General features: G+C 46.7%; 1 protein-coding gene across 1 annotated transcript; it reads left to right on the forward strand.

Annotated features, from left to right (window-relative positions):
• Window positions 1-1,634: 1,634 nt before the first annotated feature.
• On the forward strand, window positions 1,635-18,577 carry FAH (fumarylacetoacetate hydrolase). Its single transcript, XM_074156399.1, has 14 exons — window positions 1,635-1,715; window positions 4,353-4,463; window positions 5,072-5,193; window positions 6,299-6,348; window positions 7,813-7,903; window positions 8,446-8,543; window positions 8,781-8,833; window positions 10,122-10,221; window positions 10,919-11,049; window positions 11,805-11,880; window positions 12,471-12,517; window positions 13,459-13,560; window positions 14,541-14,658; window positions 18,364-18,577. The coding sequence occupies exons 1-14, from the start codon at window positions 1,635-1,637 to the stop codon at window positions 18,441-18,443; spliced, it is 1,260 nt and encodes a 419-aa protein (XP_074012500.1). The 3' UTR covers window positions 18,444-18,577.
• Window positions 18,578-20,640: the final 2,063 nt, after the last annotated feature.

Genomic DNA, 20,640 nt, shown 5'->3' on the forward strand with positions numbered 1-20,640 from the left:
CGGTGGTGGATCTGCTGCTCAGTCTGGGTAACTTAGCGAGGCTTTGTATTTTGTGTCATCAGCTTGAGGTTAGCAGATGAACATTTTAATTAATACCAGCACGTTAGCAGCGCTACACAACACTTGAGTAAATCTGTCTTCTCAAGATGCGCAGTGTGTATTTGAAACGCGCTTTCAAGGTGGATTGGTTTTGTTTTTGGAATAAGCAGGTTCTAGCCAAGCCCTATAACCTTGGCATAAAACATCTTCACCGTGTTAAAAACCCTTCCACCAGTCAGCGGAATGGAGCCATACCTCAGGTGCAGGAAATTTTACAGAAGTTTGTGCTAGGCGTTGTTGTATTAAAGAAAGACCCCCTTTCAAACAGCACCATGTGAGCTTGCGTCTCCGCGAGGGAAGAGCTGTCACAGATGGGCTGTCATCAATGGTGGTGTGTCATCTTACACTGAGTATCTGGCTGTACAGCCTGCTGCCTTTCTTCTAATGAGTCTTCTCTGCCAAGAGAAAAAAAAGCTGAGCAGGAAACTAGTTCTTTGGCTTGGCAGTCACGAGCATCTAACCATTCCTACTGAGAAGGGGTGGTCTTTGCTACTTAGTTCTGATTTCATGGATATTCTGGTTTCTGCTTTTCCTGGGTATGGGTGAATGTTCTCCTGCAGGTGGGAGAAGGCTGGGACTGGGAGCAGAAAGACCAGCCTCCCTTCCCTGCTCTTCAGGGCTGGTTGTGTCTTATGTATTGTGCTCTACAATTGCCTGAAAGGAGGTTCAAGCGAGGTGGGGCTTGGTCTCTTCTCCCAAGTAACAAGCGATAGGATGAGCAGAAATGGCCTCAAAGTGTGCCAGGGGAGGTTTAGATTGGCTATTAGGAAAAGTTTCTTCACGGAAAAGATTATCAAGTATTGGAACGGGTTGTCCAGGGAAGTGGTGGAGTTGCCATCCCTAGAAATATTTAAAAGGCATGTAGATGTGGTGCTGAGGGACATGGTCTAGTGGTGGACTTGGCAGTGCTGGGTTAACCGTTGGACTCAATCTTAAAGATCTCTTCCAACCAAAACGATTCTATGATTCTCTCTCTCTGTTTTCAAGCTGCTTAAACCATGTGGAGAAAATGGAAGGACGAAGCGTTACAAAACTGAGAAGCCCACAGAGCGGTGGTTTCGGGTGTGAGTTGTGCAACTTCCCAAGGGCTGCTGAGCTCCTGGTGGAAGAACTGCTCAGTGTGGGCATCAATCATCGTTTCACCATTGCTCTGGCACGTAAGCGACCCCTTAGGAGGCAGAGCTGCCCGCTCAGATCCCCCACCCGCAGCCAGGTACTGGTTAAAAGAAGAGCGATGGACCAGTTTCGTGTGAGGGATTATCCAGCAGGAAGAGCCTGTTGCTCCACCAGTCCCTACATCGCTGGGAACAGTTAACAGCTGCTGACTCATGCAAACCTCTGGCACTAATTAACCGCTGCAGAGGGGTGGGATGGAGACGGGTCTGCGATTGGTTTGGGGCTGAGGACGGAGGGTGGGATTTGGTGCTTCTGTGCTCTGGGTTACAACTGGGAGAGGATCTTCCTCCCAGGAAGACGTGCAGCAGCCCGGGAGGTGGGGGCTCTCGTCCGTACACGGGGTCTGCTCGGAGTTCAGCATGTCGTTCATCCAGGTAGACAAGGACTCGGATTTTCCTCTCCAAAATCTCCCCTACGGGGTTTTCTCCACTAAGGAGGAGGTGAGTAACAGCAACCTTTGTCCTTGGGGTGTTGTCATTGTTCTGAAACTATGAATAAGAGCAGAAATTCCCGGCAACCTGGGATAAAGGACAACTTCCCAGCCAGAGACGCTTGCACAGGCTTCCTGACTCGACAGCAAAACGGGAGCTGCTGCATTGTCTTTTTTCTTAACGTGGTTATTTTGATGACAGCTGCTTCAAAATTGCACAAAAGGAGTGAAAAGTGCTAACGCTCATGAGAAGTACTTTGACTAATCCATGCAGTAGTTTTTGTGGGCTTTTGACTGTTTTTGTGAAATCATTAAATCTGCGTTTGATCCTTTGACTCTCTAAGTAGAGGAATGGCATAGTTTGCACTGACTTTTTTTTTTAACTCAATCCCTTATTTTCTTTGTGACTGACTGTAATCACACCATCTCCCTTAAGAAGCCACATTAAGTATTTTATTTTAATCTGCTGTTAATTCTGTAGCGCCCGGTCCCTTTTGCATAACATGAACCATCACGTCCCATCCCCGGAGGTGTTCAAGGCCAGGCTGGATGGGGCTTTGAGCAACCTGGTCTAGTGGAGGTGTCCCTGCCCATGGCAGGGGGGTTGGAACTCGATGATCTCTAAGGTCCCTTCCAACTCTCACCATTCTATGATTCTATGAACTGACATAAGGGAAAAGTGAAATCTGAACTGAAAACACCGTATCTGAAATGAGTGTTGTTTTCTGGCCCGCTCTTTGTGTGTGTTTTTAGTGGCTGCAAAAGCATTAAACCAGGGCACAAAAATGTGTGTTTCCTTTCTGTCCCGTTGTGCTTTAAGGGGCATATATTTATGCAGCTGTGCATTAGATGTGTAGAAGTGTGTTAACGTTTAACGCAGTGCCCAAAGGCTACAGATTGAGCCGCTTCGGGCCTTATATTATATGATCACTTAAGAAAACGCAGTTCAACCATTCTTCCAAGGAGGTAGCTCCCAATTCCCATTTTCATGAGAACTGAGCCCAGCCAGGCTGAACCTCGCACCTCCGAGTGCCTGACGGGACAGAGCCCCGGAGACGTGTCCTCCTGCAGAAAGGGAAACGAGCCAAGAGCTGCATCTCGGAAGCAAAAAGCGAAGGATTTATTTATCATTGCTCAAGGAAACTTCATGATTATCTCCTGTTTCTGCTGTCTCGGCTTATCCATGCAGGTTTAGAAAAAAAAAAAAAAAAAAAAAGAATTTAAACCAGAAGATTGTGTTTTCTGATGTGGTATTTTCCAAAGATAAAACCGAGATGGTTCGTTTAATCTCTTCCTAGATGCGTGTGTTGTTATCTAGCAAGTCTGGATTACTTTTCTCCCTTCTCCGGTAACTGTTCTCTAAAAAAAACATCTTCACTCAAATCCTGTGAAAAGACAGGCAAGGAATTATGGAAATTATTTCGGAAAATAATGTTCTAAAATTAGCCAAATGTTTTAACGATTCCAGGCTAAGGCAGTTGATGTCATTCCTGACTATCCCAGTTACAAATTAACCTGACATGACCTTTAGATTTTTCTGCAGGAATGTTTGCTGAATAAATACTTATTATCACATTTGGAATCTTGTTTAGAAATTAAAGGTTAAAAAATAAGTTTAATAGCACAGATTTCCATAGGTGGTCATTCCCTTACGGTAAGCTTGTTTTCATAACGACTGTAACTAGTTTGTCTTTATTTGCCTAAAGACAGGAATAATTGGAGTTTGTCTTTGAAGGCTGCAGCATTTTTATAACCCCCCGGACAGCTGCGGCAGAGCTGCAGTGGGATGGTCTGTGCTGCTCCCCCGTCGTCGCCGCCGGCTCCGCACACGCTTGGCACCGGCCCCGCCAGAGCTGCGGTGGATGAACGGGGTCTTTGTGTCTGAGGGTGCATCTGTCCATCGAACACAGCCACGATCTCCCTTACGTGTGGGAAGCTGTCCCTGCAGCAAGGATCTAGGCTAGGGTTGGCACACAAGCCGTGGGCTCCTTGCGTGGCGTGGGGATGGGTTGTGAAGGGTGAAGATGGGTTGGGAAGAGTGAAGCCTCATTCGATGTGGTACAGAAGTAACGTGGCTGAGGAAGATGCGCTGCCTTCCCGATATGTCAGTGGAGTCCAGAGCACCCTTCATCTTCTGGGGAGGAACGACGGTGAAGAAATCACTATTTCTTTACAGGGAGGAGATCAATCCTCCCATAGTGTGTCTATGCTTCGGTTCCCTGCCTGTAGAAGGAGGAATACCATTTGCCTACTTCACAGTGTATTTCAGGTTATTCAGGGTTTATTCTGCACTGCTTGCCATTAATAAGGGGTGGGCAAATACTTGTAGGGGGAAGGGAGCAGGGAAAGGAACATCTGCTTGTTGTCCTATCCTTCCCCCAAAAGATGGGGATGAGGAGAAGGCTCTCTCCCACCCCTCAAGGTCTGCAGGGAGTCTGCAACGATGCTCTACCTCTAGGTCTTAAAATTTTTCAGCAGCTAGTCTCATCGACTGGCTTTTAATGGTCAATTGCTGTGATACCAAACCCTTGTCCCTGATGGATTAAACTCTCTGTGGTCACTGTCTTCCCCCGTGCCCTCTTGGGAGGGTTTGTGGGTACACACAAACCTCTTCTTCTCTTCCCCTCCTCCTCTTGCTGCTTTGCAGCCCAGGCACAGGCTCGGGGTAGCGATTGGAGACCAGATTTTGGATCTCAGCGTCATTAAACATCTGTTCAATGGACCAGCCCTTGCCAAACATCAGCATGTCTTTGACCAGGTATTTATCAGGGTCTGATGTTCTAATTTCCACACACATTTTAGAAATATTCCATAAGGGATTTGAGCAATTTGAGGTGAGATAACGAACATGAATTGGAAATGTGTTGTCAGGCAGGCTCTGCTTTGAGGGAAAACTCATCACAGCTGCGATAGCAAGGAGAGCAGAGGCACTGGGGGTCCAAAGGACGTTTTTGCTCAAAGTTTCATCAGACTTTGGCAATGCAGGGGTCTGACACAAAGCCTAAATATTACTTCAATCCCGCTTGTGCCTTCAGCACTTCATGTCAAGGAATCAGGTGGGATTTTAATGACAGGGAGGTTGCGTTAAGGGTGAAGATAAATACAAATGAGCTCTGGTTGAGATATCAAGGCTGCTTAAGGTCTGAAGTGATGTGTTAGGATGGGCATGATGCAAACACGCAGCAGGTCCTGCTTCAGAGGACTTGTGGTGGGAGGACGGGCAACCTGGGCAGCCACCGCCGCGGAACCTCGACCCGCAGGCATTCAGCCCCGGAATGAAAGTGCAGGACACCTTCCACGCGTGCAACAGTTAAGCACAACATGGTCTTTTTCCTGCCACCCCCACCTCTCTGCGTCGCCTGTCAGCCTACTCTGAACGCCTTCATGGGGCTGGGCCGGGCGGCGTGGATGGAGGCGAGGGCTTTTCTCCAGAAGCTGCTGTCAGCCGGCGAGCCGACCCTGAGGGACAACACGGAGCTGCGGAGGAGGTGAGGAGGGAGCGGGGAGTTGCTGTGGAGCATGGGGACCTTTCGGTGGTGCCACGTACCGCTCAGTGATGCCAGGCACTAAAATGGAGGTCTGAACGTGGCCACCTGCCGCCTAGGTGGGGTTTGACACACTGAGAGCTTCCCCTTCTTAATTACATCTCATTAATCCTTTAGATGCCCAGAGATCCAGGGTGTCACCCTCAGCCTGGGGACACTCAGGGCTGTGCCCGGCCCTGCTGCCTCCCTGGGGCCCGGCTGCCTCTCCGGCCACATCCCCTCTGCCATGGCTTTCGATGGAGACATGGTGGCCAGGGTGTCTCCTCCACCTCTCCCACCTCCCTCAGCACGGCCCTGTCTGTCCCACCCGGAGCCTCTTCTGGCACGGGGAGACCCCTCCGATTGCTCCTCAGAAACAGCCTGACTTTGCCAGGTTTTACCTAAATTTGTTGTCACAAATTGTCTTCGGGCCCGGGGCAGTGCCCTGGTGTAGGAGTGGGAGGGGAGGGCTGTGTTCTGCTCTGTGCTGATGGAAAAACACGCGTGTCCATTAATCACACACCTTCTTCTTTCTCCGGAGCGATGCTTTAAATGCTGCAAATGCCTGCCCCGACAGCAAGCAGGAGCCATTCCTCCCTGTGCTGATGGGGTGATTTAGGCACAGGCGTCCATGAGGGGGATTGAACCGCTGCTGGACACCTTCCCTGATCTGCCCCAGCAGTTCAAACCGGGCATCCTGAGAGCCACAAGCCATAAAATCATCCTTCCTGTGCCGCAAAGGCAGCGGTGACCTGCTCATCAGCTGCGTGCGTGGGCATGGAGTGTTCCTCTGTGCCCCCTGGGAAACCAGCCGGCTCCCCTCGAGACTGCCTGCCTTCCCGCTCGCTCCCTGAGGGATGCTCCTTTCCTTTGTAATCCCAGTAACAGCAGCTTGGCCAGTCCTCTTAGTTTTTCTGCAAGGTTGGGGTTTTTTTTGCTGCAAGGCTTTGCAAAATAAATTAAGGAAGGAGCTCAGAGAGAGAGACTCAGCCTCTTACATGCTTATAAACCACTTAGGGGCGAGAGCTGCAAGTTTTCCAGGAGCTGAAGTCGTCGTTTTTCATTTCAGAGCGTTTGTACCTCAGGCCTCTGCGACGATGCACCTGCCGGCCCGCATCGGTGAGTCTCCCGCAGCTGAGGGATGCTCAGCGCTGCCCTTTGCTCCCGCCCACGGAAGCTGCTTTATTTCCAGCTTGCTCAGACAGACAGATCGCGGCTGTGACAGGGAATGGGTTTTGCAGGAGGCAGAAGTAGATTATTGCCCGTAATGAAAGGTAGGTGCTGTCTGTGACACAAGAATAAAAGCCTGGGGAAGCTCAATAGCAGCCAGAAAATTCCTGGATGCGTTTTTCACTAAATCAGGGTTGTCTGACTCTTGTTGTCAGATTGGCATTACCAGAGGCCTTTGTGACTAGAGCCAGGCAAGAAACACTTGTTCAGTTTCCAACATTTTCCCCTTTTGCTATCAGAAAATAATTCAGCTCTTCCAAAGTTTTTCAAGGCAGACACTTCGACTCATAAACACGCGTGAGTCTCCGCTCCCAGACTGTTAGTCTGCATCCCAAATCTTACTTCCACTCCCACGAGGCCCTGGGCTGCTTTGGAGGGAGTGTATGCATATATATAACACTTCCCTGTTTTTAACAGAAATTTATATTTGGACCCAAACCAACTTGATCAAAATCGCTCGAGGGATGTGACCTTCACAGGAGCAGGGACCTGAACTTCCCTTTTCCCGGCCAAGCCCTGTTCGAGGAAACACGAGGCTTCTGGCTCCTGTGGGGCACAGCCCTGGTTTGGGACAAAGTCTAGCCTGACTCAGAGGAACCGTGATGAATTTCCATAGATGTGATACCTTCATGCAAGTAGTTTCAGGTTGAATATGTCTCGTGAAAAAATTGCTGTCTCCTAGCACTCAGGAGTGCTGTGAGTGAGAGCGCTCAGCTACAAGTTATTTAGGTTTCTACTACACCTAGGTTCAGCTCTGTCCTGTGCGTGATTCATGCTTGTCCTGAGGGCGAGCACTGGCTGTATCCTCTGCTGGGACTGTGAGATAACTTACCCAGCTTGCAAAACAACTTGACATCATGTAAATGCCCCCTCCCAAGTTGAGTTTTTTCCCCCAACCCCTTTGATTTCCCATTAAGCTGAAAGGTGGGGAGCTGTTTGCCAGGGATGGCAGCAGAGGGCAGCAGATGTCCTGAGTATGAGCCGATTCCCTCCACCTGGGTACCACTGCACTGGCAAGACAGAGCAGTGGGACTTGGCTTGCCTCTGGAAAGCTGGCTGCTGCTTCATGGCAGCATTTCCCCCCCACTCTTCTTTATTGGAGGCTTCAAGGCTTCAAAAAAAAAAAAAAAAGGCCAGTATAATTTATAAGTGAACTGTTAATCACCTCCTTTATGCCATTGAATACATCCCAGTGCTAATAATATTAAATGTTGCTACATGCCTCTGCTTAGTGCTCTCGCTGTCTCCTTTTCTGCTCTTTTCATTGCCAGCAGCGTACGATGTGCTTTAGCCCCAGCAGATGAGGGACTTTCCTACCACTGTTTCCTATTTTATGGGTTTCTTTCCACGCAGGAGATTACACTGACTTCTATTCTTCACGCCAACATGCCACAAACGTTGGGATCATGTTCAGGGGGAAGGAGAATGCTTTGATGCCTAACTGGTGGGTAGTTTAGGTTTTTTTCTCTGATGCAGCATTATTTTGCATGCTTATCTGAACATATATCTAAATTTTAAAGATCTCGCTAGTCTTTCAGCAAGATACTGATTTGAGTTCATCGCAGATGAGAATCTGTACTTGTCCGTAGTTTGATAACAGAACTGAAAACCATATTTTGCCAGCCTTAAACAAGTCTGCACTGCATTTCGTTGCAGCAGCCGTACCGATTACAAGGCAGCCCTCTGGTTCAAAGACAGATTTACCTAAAAAAAATGTTTTTTGCTGAGTGACAAGAAAGCAGGGTTTAAGCTCCAAGGAATTAAGTGGAGCAGTGGCACAGGAGTGCACTACCACAGCCACATTGGATTGGATTATAGTTTGTTCACCTCTTTATCTCGGAGCAAGTAAGGTGCAAATGTCCGTGCCTATCTGCGCAGAGTTCTCGCCTCATACCTTGCACCCCTGTGGTGCTTCCACCCCAGAAAGCTGCTCTGGCTGGCAATGGTTACACAGCTAACCCGTGTTCTGTGATGCTTTCTCACAAGGCTGCACTTACCCGTCGGTTATCACGGCCGGGCATCGTCTGTTGTGGTGTCTGGGACGCCCATCCGGAGACCTGTGGGGCAAATGAAACCTGACAATGGTGAGTCCATGGTAGGCTTTTAATGTGGCTTCCTATCTTTTTTTATTTTTCCTACAAGAGGAAGGATGTGGGGTGCCTTGTCTAAAGCCCAATCTGAGGTCAGGGAAAAAGGAAGCCCCAGTTAAATCCATCTTGTGTTTGCAATCAGGCAGCACCAGCTGCTCTGTTTCTTCTGGCTGTTACTTTTATTTCCCTACCTGCCTCCCTGTTATAAAATATTCTTTCTTCTACCCACAGATAAACCTCCGGTGTTTGGTGCTTGTAAGCGTCTGGATATTGAGTTAGAAATGGTAAGACAAGGTTTTTTTTTTCCCTACCACTTAAAAAACATTAAAATAGAAACAGGAAAGAAAAGGTAGGTTTATCTCGTTCTAAAATGAATGGCTCATAAGGTCCATTCCTGTGTTTCCCTCTGAGCCGTCTGCAGCAGGAAATAAAGATTTCTTCAGTGGAAACCTTCCCTTCTGACAAGTTGCAGGGTGCATGAGCTCATTCAGTGGTTTGCTAATGTGGCTTTCAGGCTGGAAACAGCTCATCTGGCCAAATCCAAGCACCAGTGCAGCAGTCTGGAAGCACGCAGGCATAATTCTTATTATCAGGTACCACAGCCTGTTATCTGGTTAGCCCTTACCTCTACACTGCAGCCAGGACCTTTTAATGGATGCTGGGATTTTGCAAGTACAGACTGTCTGAGCCTTGAGTCTAGAGCAGAGGAAGCTGTGAGTTCTTGGAAGTGCATTTCAAACTCCTCATCCTTCTGGCTGGAAAGAAGAAACCTGTGCTGTGGGTGTTGTAACAAAACATCCTTGCAAGGTGCATCTTCTTGTGGCTTAGTGTGGTCCAGAAGGGAGTGTTTTATAGGATTTTTCACTATGATTTATATGATTTATTCCCCATCTCTCCTCTTAAAAAAAAAAAAAAAAAAAGGAAGAAGCCTAATACTAAGGGAAATGCTACTAAAAATGAACTGAAAGCCTTTAATGCTGTATGCTTTGCAGATCAATGCTATATATAAAGTAGGAGGCAGTCTCATAAAGTGGGGTACATAAAGTGCTGCCATACTGTGCTTTGCAGCCTGTATTTTACCACTGGCTGCTGTGAGAGTAGATTTAGGCTGATGAAGGCTTTGGAAGAAAAAATTTCCATATTGTTCATGGAAACAGACAACTGAGATCCCCTGGAGATTTCTCTTCTGTGTGCTCAGGCTGTACACTTTCTAGGGGAGCAAGTGCAGGCACCCAGTTCATGACCTGTTTTACTTAGTGGGCACATTTCTCCATCTGCCTCCTCTTCCCCACTGTCCTGACAGGCTCCAGCCGCGTTCAGCGTGCCCTTGGATGACTATAAACTCTTTCCTGTTCACTGCCTGCAGCAAAGAGAGTCTCTAATTTCAAGCCTGCCAGCTTCATGGAAGGGAAGAAAGAGGGAGTAGCCCATGGGTTTTGTCTAGTTGTGTATGGAAAATGATGCAAACCCCATCCTGTCCAGCCTCTGTTGCTCGTGCATGTAAGCCCCTGTGCAATCAGGATTTTTAGCTTAAAAAAATTCCTTAATCAACACCTTGCTTTTCAATTTCAGGCATTCTTTGTAGGTCCTGGAAACAAGTATGGGGAGCCGATTCCTATCAGCAGAGCCCAGGAGCACATCTTTGGGATGGTCCTTATGAATGACTGGAGCGGTAATCGGTGCTGCGGGAGTCTGCCTAGAGAGGGGGTTACAGCGTCATGAGAAACCTTGGATAGGGATAAATTATATATTTTAGTAGTAGAATAGTGATCATTGAAACCACTGGGTACAGCTGAAAGGGATGAAAATGAAATGCTGTCTGCACTTCTCAGCCTCTATCTCAATCCGTCTTCAATCAGTCAGTAAAACCAGAAATTGCTGCCTAACGGAGATTTATTTACTTATGAAAGAGCTGATACCAGTCTAGTTTCTTTTAGGCACGGATGGAGCAGACCTAGGGATGGTGATTCCAAGAGAGGATTGATTTCAGTGTCAAGAGTAGGAAAAGGATTTGGCAATCGCAAATCCTCAGTCTCTGCATAAATTTAACTAGCTGAAATTGGCCCTACAATGGGCATGCACCATTAGCTGGGTGTAAAAGCAGTGACTAAACTGGGGATAAAAATACTGGTTATATGGGGATGGTCTGATTTTTTTTAATTATTGCTGACTTTTCTTCCTAATCTAGCTGGTCTAAGAAAATCGGTTTGAGGGCCTGAAAGGGATGGATTTAAATCAGGATTTGGGGCACAATGGCTGGAAAAGGGTGATGATAATAATTCCAATTCATGTTATCGTTTCGCAGGTGTGATGGCTGCACAACTCCTAGGATATGTGTAACAGCATTGCTTTGAATTTTCTCTTCCCAGCCCGCGACATCCAGAAATGGGAATATGTTCCTCTGGGTCCCTTCCTGAGCAAGAGCTTTGGCACGACCATCTCTCCTTGGGTTGTTACCATGGACGCTCTCATGCCATTTGTGTTGCCAAACCCTGTCCAGGTTAGCAAGAGAAAGGGTTGAAATAAAGGAAAACAGTGCTAGACAAATCTCAGCAGAACTGGCAGGTCCCATCTGCAGAAATCACTGAGCGCTTTCTTCAAAGATTTTACAAGTGTGATCCTGCTTCCAAACATACGAAGGCACCCTGGGCCCTCTCAGTTCAAATGCTCATTGATGTCACTGGGGCTGGCACATTGTGCCCTAAGCTGTCATCCTGCCCGCTTGAGCAGGGCAGAAAAATCATCCCCTTCAAAATGCCTGGAAAATAAACTCATTGGAGAGCTTTTTGTTAGTGTTTGATAGCCCTTGGCATCCAGCAAGCAGTGGAGAGAGAGTGGACCCAAGCCAAAACATTTTGTTGAAGCGTTTCCAGTTGTCTGCATTATGCAGACGTTTAGTTAAAATTGAAAAAGATAATAAAGAGTCTTGCAGAGAACTCACCATCTTCTCTGTGCAGGCACAGAGCAAAGGTGTGCTAGCACTGTATTTGTTTTGGATTAACATCCACGCTGTAATGGTGGAGAGGGCTTTTGGAGCCCACGTGCAGAAAAAGGAATTGGACTATCTGGATATTACATCTCTTCCGAAAGATCCTTAAAGGTGTGTGCATGAGAGCAAGCAAAGCAATAACCTGAGCAGTAACAACAGTGAAGTAAAGGGGGTGTGCAGCACAGGCTGGTTAAACAAAAAGACCCTGGGATGTCTCGTGGAATTTTTCCTTTTTGTTTACTGTTGTGCCTTTTATATGCTTTTAGGATCCCAAGCCGCTGCCCTACCTTCAGGATAAAGAACCCTACACTTTCGACATCAACCTCTTTGTTGCTATTAAAGGTACGGCAATACTGAGTGGGGTATAAAGCTGAAATTGCCAACTAGGGGATGCAGAACCACCATGTATTTCAGACAATTTGCTCTTGGCTCCGCAGTTCTCTTTTTCCAACTTTCCCCAGATTGCCTCTGTCAGAGGAAGAGGCAAAGCTCTCCATGCGCCTCCTTGGCCATGCAGCAACCTGTCAAGGAGGGAATGCCTCCCAGATGATTAGCTTACGATGAGGAGCTCTGCCTGCATGGGCAGGTGTAAGCAGGGCATGGAATGAGCAGATGTACGTGAGATTCAGGTGTTAACTCAGCTCAGACCCCCTGCTCATGGCCCTGCTGGCCAGTAGGTCCAGGTGTTGCTCCCTTAGTAGAGCAGAGAGTAGGAAATGGGCACCTCGATACTTCCCCAGTGCCATCCACACACTTGTTTTCTATGAAATGCTGGCCACCTTATCAGAATAGAAAATGTTATTACTTGTTTCCTGCTAGGGATTACAATGATAAAAGAAGTCTCCGTCCATCTGTAAAATCAAAAGACTCCAACATTGTTCATCCAACACAAACAAATTGCTTCCCTGCTTCTTATTTTTTATTTTCCGCAGGAGAAGGAATGAGCATGCCAACTACTATATGCAGATCCAATTTCAAGGTAAGACTCGAGTATCTTTTATTTGTTTGAAATCTTGCTGATGCCATCAGCTCCAGCCTTAGGCAATTTCAAACACTGACTTTTGCATTAGCTGAAAATCAGGTCTGGTACGTGCTTGTGTAGGGGAAAGAGGGAGAAGAGTGGAGGGTGGTGATAGTTCACCCCTACTGAGATGGAAACGCTGAGCGTTCGGACACTGAAGAAAGGGGCAGCTCTTTCCACTGCTTGGTTTAGGATGCTCAGAGGATCGTTAAGTTGTGTGCTCATCTGGCAGGGAGCGGTGAGAGCGCAGGACTCGCAGGCAGAGGGAACTGCCTCTCTCTGTGCCCAGGTGCAACACAGCTTTGCAGTGGCAGCTGGACATTTAGCTGCAGACTCGCTGCTGCAATACTGCTCCGAGCCCGGGTCTGCCCCAGCCACTCTGCGGGCAGCCTGGTGGCTCTGCCCCACAGGCTGATTGAAGCCAGAAGGTATATATACCAGGATTTCTTAATCAATTATATATTCACATTTGGTGCTTTGCATAGTAGTTGCCTAAATCAGCAAATCAGTAATAAGGAGATTTTTCTATAAACTCATTAAAATACTGGACTTAATCATGGACCCTGGGTCAACAGTGCTGGCCTTAAAGAGGAAGAACAAGATGAGAAATTGCATCCAGCTGAAAATTTGAAGGACTAAATTGTGTGTTAAAGTATTTGTTTTATATGCACATAGCAGCTCATTTAGAAAGCAATCAGCCAGGCCACAGTAACTACTGAGAATGCAGCACTAAGTAACTATAGAGGGTTCCTTTAGGCTGCTGAAGGTTCCAGATTAAATAAGGAAACTTCTTTAGGGACAGTCTTACCAGCATCATTCCAAGAACGCAATACGTTCTGCATAGCTAATAGCATGCCAGAGAGGTTTGTCCTTTAGCCTCCTCTTCCTCCTTCCTCCAGCACATGTACTGGACCATGAAACAGCAGCTGGCTCATCATTCAATCAACGGGTGCAACCTCAGACCTGGAGATCTCCTGGCCTCTGGCACAATCAGTGGACCCGTAAGTGTTTAATCACTGAGAACTGGTCAACAATCCAAAACCGACTCAGCAAGGCTTTGGGTCTAAGCCCTGTTTGATTTCAGCAGCCATAAATATATTCTGCAATTCTTTCCTAGGCACTTTGGGCTAACGCTTTGGTAGCCCCAAAATTGCACTGAGAAGTGGTGGGGATTTTGTTGCTATTGGGTTTTGGTTTTTAATTTTTCCTGTGTTCCTTTCCCTAAGAACTATCTTACTGCAGATGCAAACTAATTTCAGTGCACAAGCATCCACGCGGCCCATTTACTGTATGAAATACAGTATTTTTATTTCTGAGTAGAATGTAAAAGGTGCATGGGTATTGCTTTTGGTTTCTTTAATCCTACATATTTGGAGCTAACTTCACAAGCTGTTCTGCTTGTCCTGCCACATGCACAACTGTTGCAATACATGTGTAAGCTACTGACACTTTCTGAAACATCAGATATTAATCCTGTTCTGAAAGACAGCTTCAGGGGAAGTCGTTTCCAAGCTGGGATACCTATACTTCCATTTTGAGCATTTCTGAAGTGCTTTTTGCTTCCTTTTAACTATTGTACTGCAAATTGACATCAAAGTCTTACAAACATTTGCCAGCTTTGCGCTTCTGAAGAACAAAATGTAAATAAAACTCCAAAACGTGACTACATAAAAAGCACTGGATTTGTGGAAGTGTCCTCAGTTTGTTTCCATTCTTTCTGTAGCAGACCCAAACTGCTTTTACAGGGTTTAGCACCATGTTAAACACGCCAGATAACGGCTGGAAGCATGGCTGCTCCCAGTGAACAAGCAATTAAAATGCAAAGGCAGGAAAATAAGCCAACATATCAATGAATTCAATCAACAGCAAAACTCTGTTCTATAGAGTTAACGTGCTTGTGCTTGTACTTCCAGCAGCAAGTAGCCTAACAGCAGGACGGGTACTAAAAAGTTGTTTATTTGTTTATGAACTCTTGCTGCAGGAGCCGGAGAGCTTCGGCTCCATGCTGGAGCTGTCCTGGAACGGAACAAAAGAAATCCCGCTTGGCAGCGGACAGTCTCGTAAATTCCTGCAGGACGGAGATGAAATCATTTTGACAGGTAATGGCTGAAAGACAGCTCTTACGCCGCACCGAGGACATTTCCATAGATTGATCCCAGTCGTGTCAGCGCCTGGTGGGGAGATGGGCTGTTCTGCACACGCAAGCACAGTGGTTTCCATCCTACCTGTCAGGAGGCAAAAGCAGGTGGATAGAAATTTCCCTGCAATAAATGCTTTCGGGGCTAGATTATTTGCTTTGCTCAGTAGTTCATGATCTTGCTCTGCCTGCGTGTGGTGCTAAGGGGATGATGGCGGCAGGTTTGCCTTTATGGGTGAAAATATCCTGGGACTAGAAGCAGTTGATGTGTTGTTGCCACCACAGTCCAAGTTTGCACATGAAGCAGAACTTGGCAAATGCTGAAAAAAGTTATTTTGCAAATAATCTTTCCTTTGTAACATAGGCATATTCAGTGAAGTGTGTTGCAAATTAAATATGTGGGAAACAGCATGAAGCCTGCCAGAACAGCTGACCAGCTCCCCTCTGAAAAGGGATGTGCTTCAGCTGTTTCGTGCTGGGCCATGGTTTTAATTTTCATCTCAAGAAACTAAGGATTTTATGAATTAAAATCTACCATGGTATTTTGTGATCTAAATCCCACTCCTACATCTTTTTTAATCCAAAGACTGGTGCAAATCAAATCTATTTTTTCCTTTCCTCTCGTCTTGTCAACTCTTTTCTGGCTTTGAGGTGGCAAATACTTGGCAAGAACAGCCATGAGAAACTTTTGATTCAAGCCTGCCTATGTCTTTGCTACGTCGCCTACTGAATTTTTAGAGAATATCTCGTGGGATGTTGTGCATCATCAGATGAGACTCAGCCAGTGCCACGCCTGGCTCTGAGCAACTCCATCATGCTGGTGTGATCAGAGATAGTCTGCACAGAGATAAAAATGGCTCAAGCAATGAGAAAACACTTAAAAAAGTGACTTAGGGCTGAGGAAACGTGAGTGACTAATGCCTGTGCAGCAGCCTGAAGTGACGGTGAGATGCTGGTGTGTGTTCGCATACCTGTGCCAGCTTAATCTAACCAGGACTTTTAGGATTTTTGCCAAAATAGTCTAAAATTTCTCATTTTTTTCAGAAAGCTTTTTAACAAAACCCAAGAACTTTTCTGTGATAAAAAAAAAAAAATAGATGGATATATTCCAGTGTCCCAGTGATGGCTCTATAAGCGGTTTTGATATTACTGCAGCCAGAGCCCCAGTGCCTCCTGTCTGGCAGCCTACACAATAGCTTTGAAAATCAGGTTTCTGTGAAGTGCTGCCAGTTTTGCAGGGGAAGATACTGAGACAACTGGAGATTGAGTTCTACTGGAGAGAGCCGTGGGTGATGAAACCGAAGAGTCCCCAATACCTCTGACATCCTCCAGCCTCCCAAAAACCTAGCAGCTACTCGTGCTGCAATGTGTAGGCATCTGACTCTGCTCTCCATAGTCTCCCTATACATTCAGTGCAGAGAGACAGTCCTCCTGCAGCGCAGAGTATCACAATGCCCTCCAGAGTTGCAGCTCTTCCTCCAGTAACTATGCCAGGAGCCTTAAATCAGGGTACAGTTAGGTATTATGAACGTCCCTTTGGAGTTAGATGCTGACATCCTTATTTGCACTGAGCACCTCGCAGTTTGGAAGCTGCTGGCACAAGGTGGCCAGTTGAGGGACAAATGGGACTACTCTGTGACCCATGTTGTTCTTCATGCTCAGAACAAGCTGCCCTTAAATAAATGTTTTAAATCCTGAATGTCTTTTATCTTTAAAGATGGCACGGTGGCATTGTTGTTAACCTGGATGAAGGCACCATTGCCCCAGTGGGACAGTCTCATGTTGATCAGTCTGCTGTGATGTTTTATACTAGCAACAGTTTGTGGTTGTAGTGATCAGGGCACCGTGCCATTTGCGAGAGCCAGCTGCTGCTGGGGCTGTCTGTGGGGACAGTTTGGGATCTGCTCCTATTTAGTGATGTACAGCAGATCCGGAGCCTTAGGGCACCCTTGAGGCAGGGCTAGTGCTATTGCATCCTCTCCCGAGGCAGTGCCATTAGCTCTTGCCAAGTGCCTAGCCCATAATTCCTAGTCTCCCATTTCAACTTTCTATTCTTGTTCCCCTTGTGGGAGCTATTTCAGAGCCCTAACATATAAAAGGAGAGAAATATATTTTTCCCAAGAAGTGCGTCTCGGGGAGGGAGCATTGGAAGGGAGGGTTTGCTGATGGTGCGCTGCAGCCGGCTGCAAAATCCTCTCTGTAGCTCCTTGGCACCCTGCTCGGGCTGAGGCTGCTGGCAGCGCAGAGCTTGCTTTGTTAAATGTGCCGCTCCTTGGTACTGCTCTAAATCCTAGTTGACAGCAGGGATAACTAAACTGGACTGAAATTATAAGCCAGCACTCAAAGGAAAGCTGGCAATGAAGCCTAATGAGACAAATGGAAACTGAGCTGAGCCTTAAAGCAAGTGTCTTGCTCAACTATTGCTCACAAATGAGGATTACCTGGCAGGTACTGGGATGGTGTCTGCGGGCGGGCTGTTACACAAGCACTTGTAGACACTGCTCTCCTTGGAAAAACTTCACTTCAGCCTGGCTGTGAGAGCCGCGCTGTGTGTCAGAGCTGGCAGGGTCTGTCCTCATGCTGCAATAACTTTGGCTGCTCTGAAGCCAGAGCCTACTCATACTCCTCTTCCTCAGAGGAGGGCTCCACTGATCTGTGCTAAGTGTTGGAATTAGGGTTAAGGTCTGTTCTGCTCAGCTCTGTCTTGGCTTCTCGAAGGCAGCTGGTTTTTATCCCATGCAGGGAAGATGACATATTCCACTATTTTTGAAAAATCCATCTCTAACTATGAAATCAGTCCTTAGAACACAGCATATGCCACTTGTGTCCTTCCTTTGATCAGCTGTTGTAGTGGAGAGCTACGGTAGGTCTCCTCACCTGTTTCTTCCCAGAATAGTTTTCCCAGATGGGCCAGAAGCCCCTGGCTGTATCCCCTCCACTCCTTCATCTGCAGCTTTGCTAACGGATGCTGTTTCTGGACCAGCTCAGCTGGCCCGTGGCAGCAAGAGGTGCTGTGGCATCTCTGTCCTAATGTCATCTCTCCCATCATGCCGGAGTAGGGAGAGATTGAATCCTCCTGTAGCTAGAGATGTTGTCACAGGCCAGTACCTTCAGCAGCAGTCAGCAGGCCTTCAATGCCTGTCTGTATGATAAAGGATAAATGGGTATTTTGAGTCAGATGCCGAGTTCCTCATGGAACTAAACTCTTTGATTTTAGCAAGTGAAACAGATTCTGTGAGGGTAGGTCCTGTGTTTGGGGGGGGAGGTTGATGATCATCTTTCTGGCTATAAACATCCCAATGACCCAAGGATCCAGATTTACTTTATTAATAGCAAGGCTGGGCCAGGCAGTGATGCAGCTTGCCAGTTAGATTGATGATGCTGCGGGTTGGGTTTGAAAACAGAAATATTGCACATCTTGTTTGCTCTTTGATCATATTCACTGAACTTGCATATTGCTGTGTTTAACATTTTGTGCTTTTTTTTTTTTTTTTTTTAATATTCCTGGCCTACTTGAACTCTTCCAGGTGTTCTTTTCTTTACCCCTCATTGCATTTCTGAAATGTCTTCACTGGTTTTTGGTCTCTTTGTGCCTTTATTCACTTTTATTGCTGGTAAAATCCTGCTGTCCTTACAGAACAAGCTGTCTGTTGTTTTCTGGCTCTAGGTTACTGCCAGGGCAACGGCTTCCGTGTGGGATTCGGCCAGTGCTCGGGAAAAATCCTTCCAGCCCTGTCAAATCCATGATGACTGGAGTAAGGGGACATCCGAAAAGAAGGATCTCTCCCCCCACCCTTAACAGTCATGATGCTTTATTCAGATTTATTATTTTTATATGAGTGATTGGAATCTTATTATTTTTAATTATGAATAAATATCTTAAAGATGAATGTGTCTCTTTGGTGTGGTAAGAAAAGGATTTCAATGATAGCTTGAAATTCCCAGCATAGGAATGGATGACTGAAATGGAAAGTGAGATTCTTAACTCTTCTTCTGTATTGTTAGTTTTTCATTATTACAAATAGAGGCTTTCAAGAAAACATAAATATTCAGAGTACTAGGTTGATGAAAACAGCTGAGATTGCACGCTGACTTCTTTCTTTCCCAGTGTTAAGTGGAGTTTCGCAGTGGAGGTAACATCCTGAAGGCGAGTTGCATATGGATGCTAAAAACTTCTAGACCACCCTGAGTAAAAGAGTTACACGACTATGTCCTAAACTAATTTGTAACAAAGCCATTTGCAAATGTGATAATCAATACAACTGAAATTAGCAGGAAAGCCAAATAAAAAAAGTACTAGACAAACTAACGACCTTTTAAAAGAGTGAAAGTTGTACTGTACAAAAAAAAATCCCAACACACAACTAACAACACTGCACAAGGCTCAGAACCAAACTCCTGCGTCGTAGGAAGGAAATCTGTGCAGGCTTTGGAGTTCAACCCTTACCTACAGCACCCATGAGCTCCTGCAAATAAACCCCAGCAGTCTCGGCCTCAGCTGCCACCCTCCCCTTGCGCTGGGAGCTGGTGGGATGTCCCCACTCCTCCTGCCCTCACACAGGCAGAGGCAACTCTCCATCTCCCAGAACATAGACTGGTGCCAGCCCTGAGCTGGGAGCCTGTGTTGGGGCACCCCTCAAAAGAGGGCATGGAGACACCTCCTGCATCTTGCCAAGGTTTTAGAGAAGAGGATTCCCTGTTTCTCTCACCCTGTGCACCAGCTCCCCTGGGGTCAGGGAGGGTAAACTTCATGGCTGGAGCGATCCCCAGGTGCTCACCGGTGGCAGTCACACCTTGTCACCTAACAGGGGCTGTGCTAAGAGAACACTGAGGAGGCAGACCCCCTTCCTGCACTCTTGAAAGGCATCTCTTGCCATGGCATTCCTCTTGCAGCAGGCAGTAAACAAAGCCACATGCCACTTTTCTCAAGTGTAAAGGGCATCTGCCGTCTCCCGCTGGTCTACAAATCAATTTAACTCTGTGGCCAAGTGCCAAATCACATCAATTAGAGGATATTACTGACTGGAGGAGCTCAGGAGACCGGATAATGAACTCTGGTACAGCGCAAGGGGAACTTGTTAAATATTTGCTTGGTCCTCAAAGTGAAGAGCCTGATGAGGCTGCCGGCTTCGTGCAGCGACAGCAGGATAAGCGGGGGCTGCTGCTTTCCCATGGCCGCTCCCTTGCTCCTCCTGAGCTCTGCCGGGTAGTTTTGGGGGTGCGGACCATGCTGGTACTTGATGTCACCCTGGGGAGCACCCAGTGCTCATTGGGAATGTGAACCTCTTGGCCACACAGGAGAGAAAAATGCATTTGAAATGAAGATTAATGAAAAAATGTGGCAGTGCAGATATATCACTCCTAACGGGGCATGTTCACCAAAATGGGCTCTCTTCCAGTGTGCAATAATAATAGTCCCTTTAAGAACGATACTTGGAGGACCATCCCCAAATCAATTAAAATTTTTAGCCTAAGACATTCCACTATCACCAGGAGCGATGATCTGGCCAGGAAAGCAGTGGCTCATTGTTGTTTATCAAGGAAAAGATATTTCCCCTTCAGCCTCTTGTGGAAACTCAGAGCTGAACTAATAGGCAGATATTTATTTAATGTACTCTCACTCAGTTGCCAGTTTATAGGATGCTTTGTGCTCTCTTTTGACCTCAAAGGACAACCACAAGTTAACACCTCCACTCGGATTTAGAAATAACTCGTGCGGTTCCTCTGAGCACAGCCTGGCTTTACTCCCAGCAGGAGGACATGGAAAGCATTTATCCAGTGGAGAAATTTCTCAGAAGCATCATCCACGTTGCACCTTGTCATATTTTATGTATTGGAAATGCAGCATTTGAGGAGAGGGGTGCACCCACAGAGAGACAAGAGGTGATGGAGGTGTCAAAGCAGTGTGTCGTTGCTCATGGGTTTTAATGTTGAAGCAAGATAT

The sequence above is a fragment of the Numenius arquata genome, chromosome 11 (assembly GCF_964106895.1).
Source record: "Numenius arquata chromosome 11, bNumArq3.hap1.1, whole genome shotgun sequence".
Lineage (NCBI taxonomy): Eukaryota > Metazoa > Chordata > Aves > Charadriiformes > Scolopacidae > Numenius > Numenius arquata.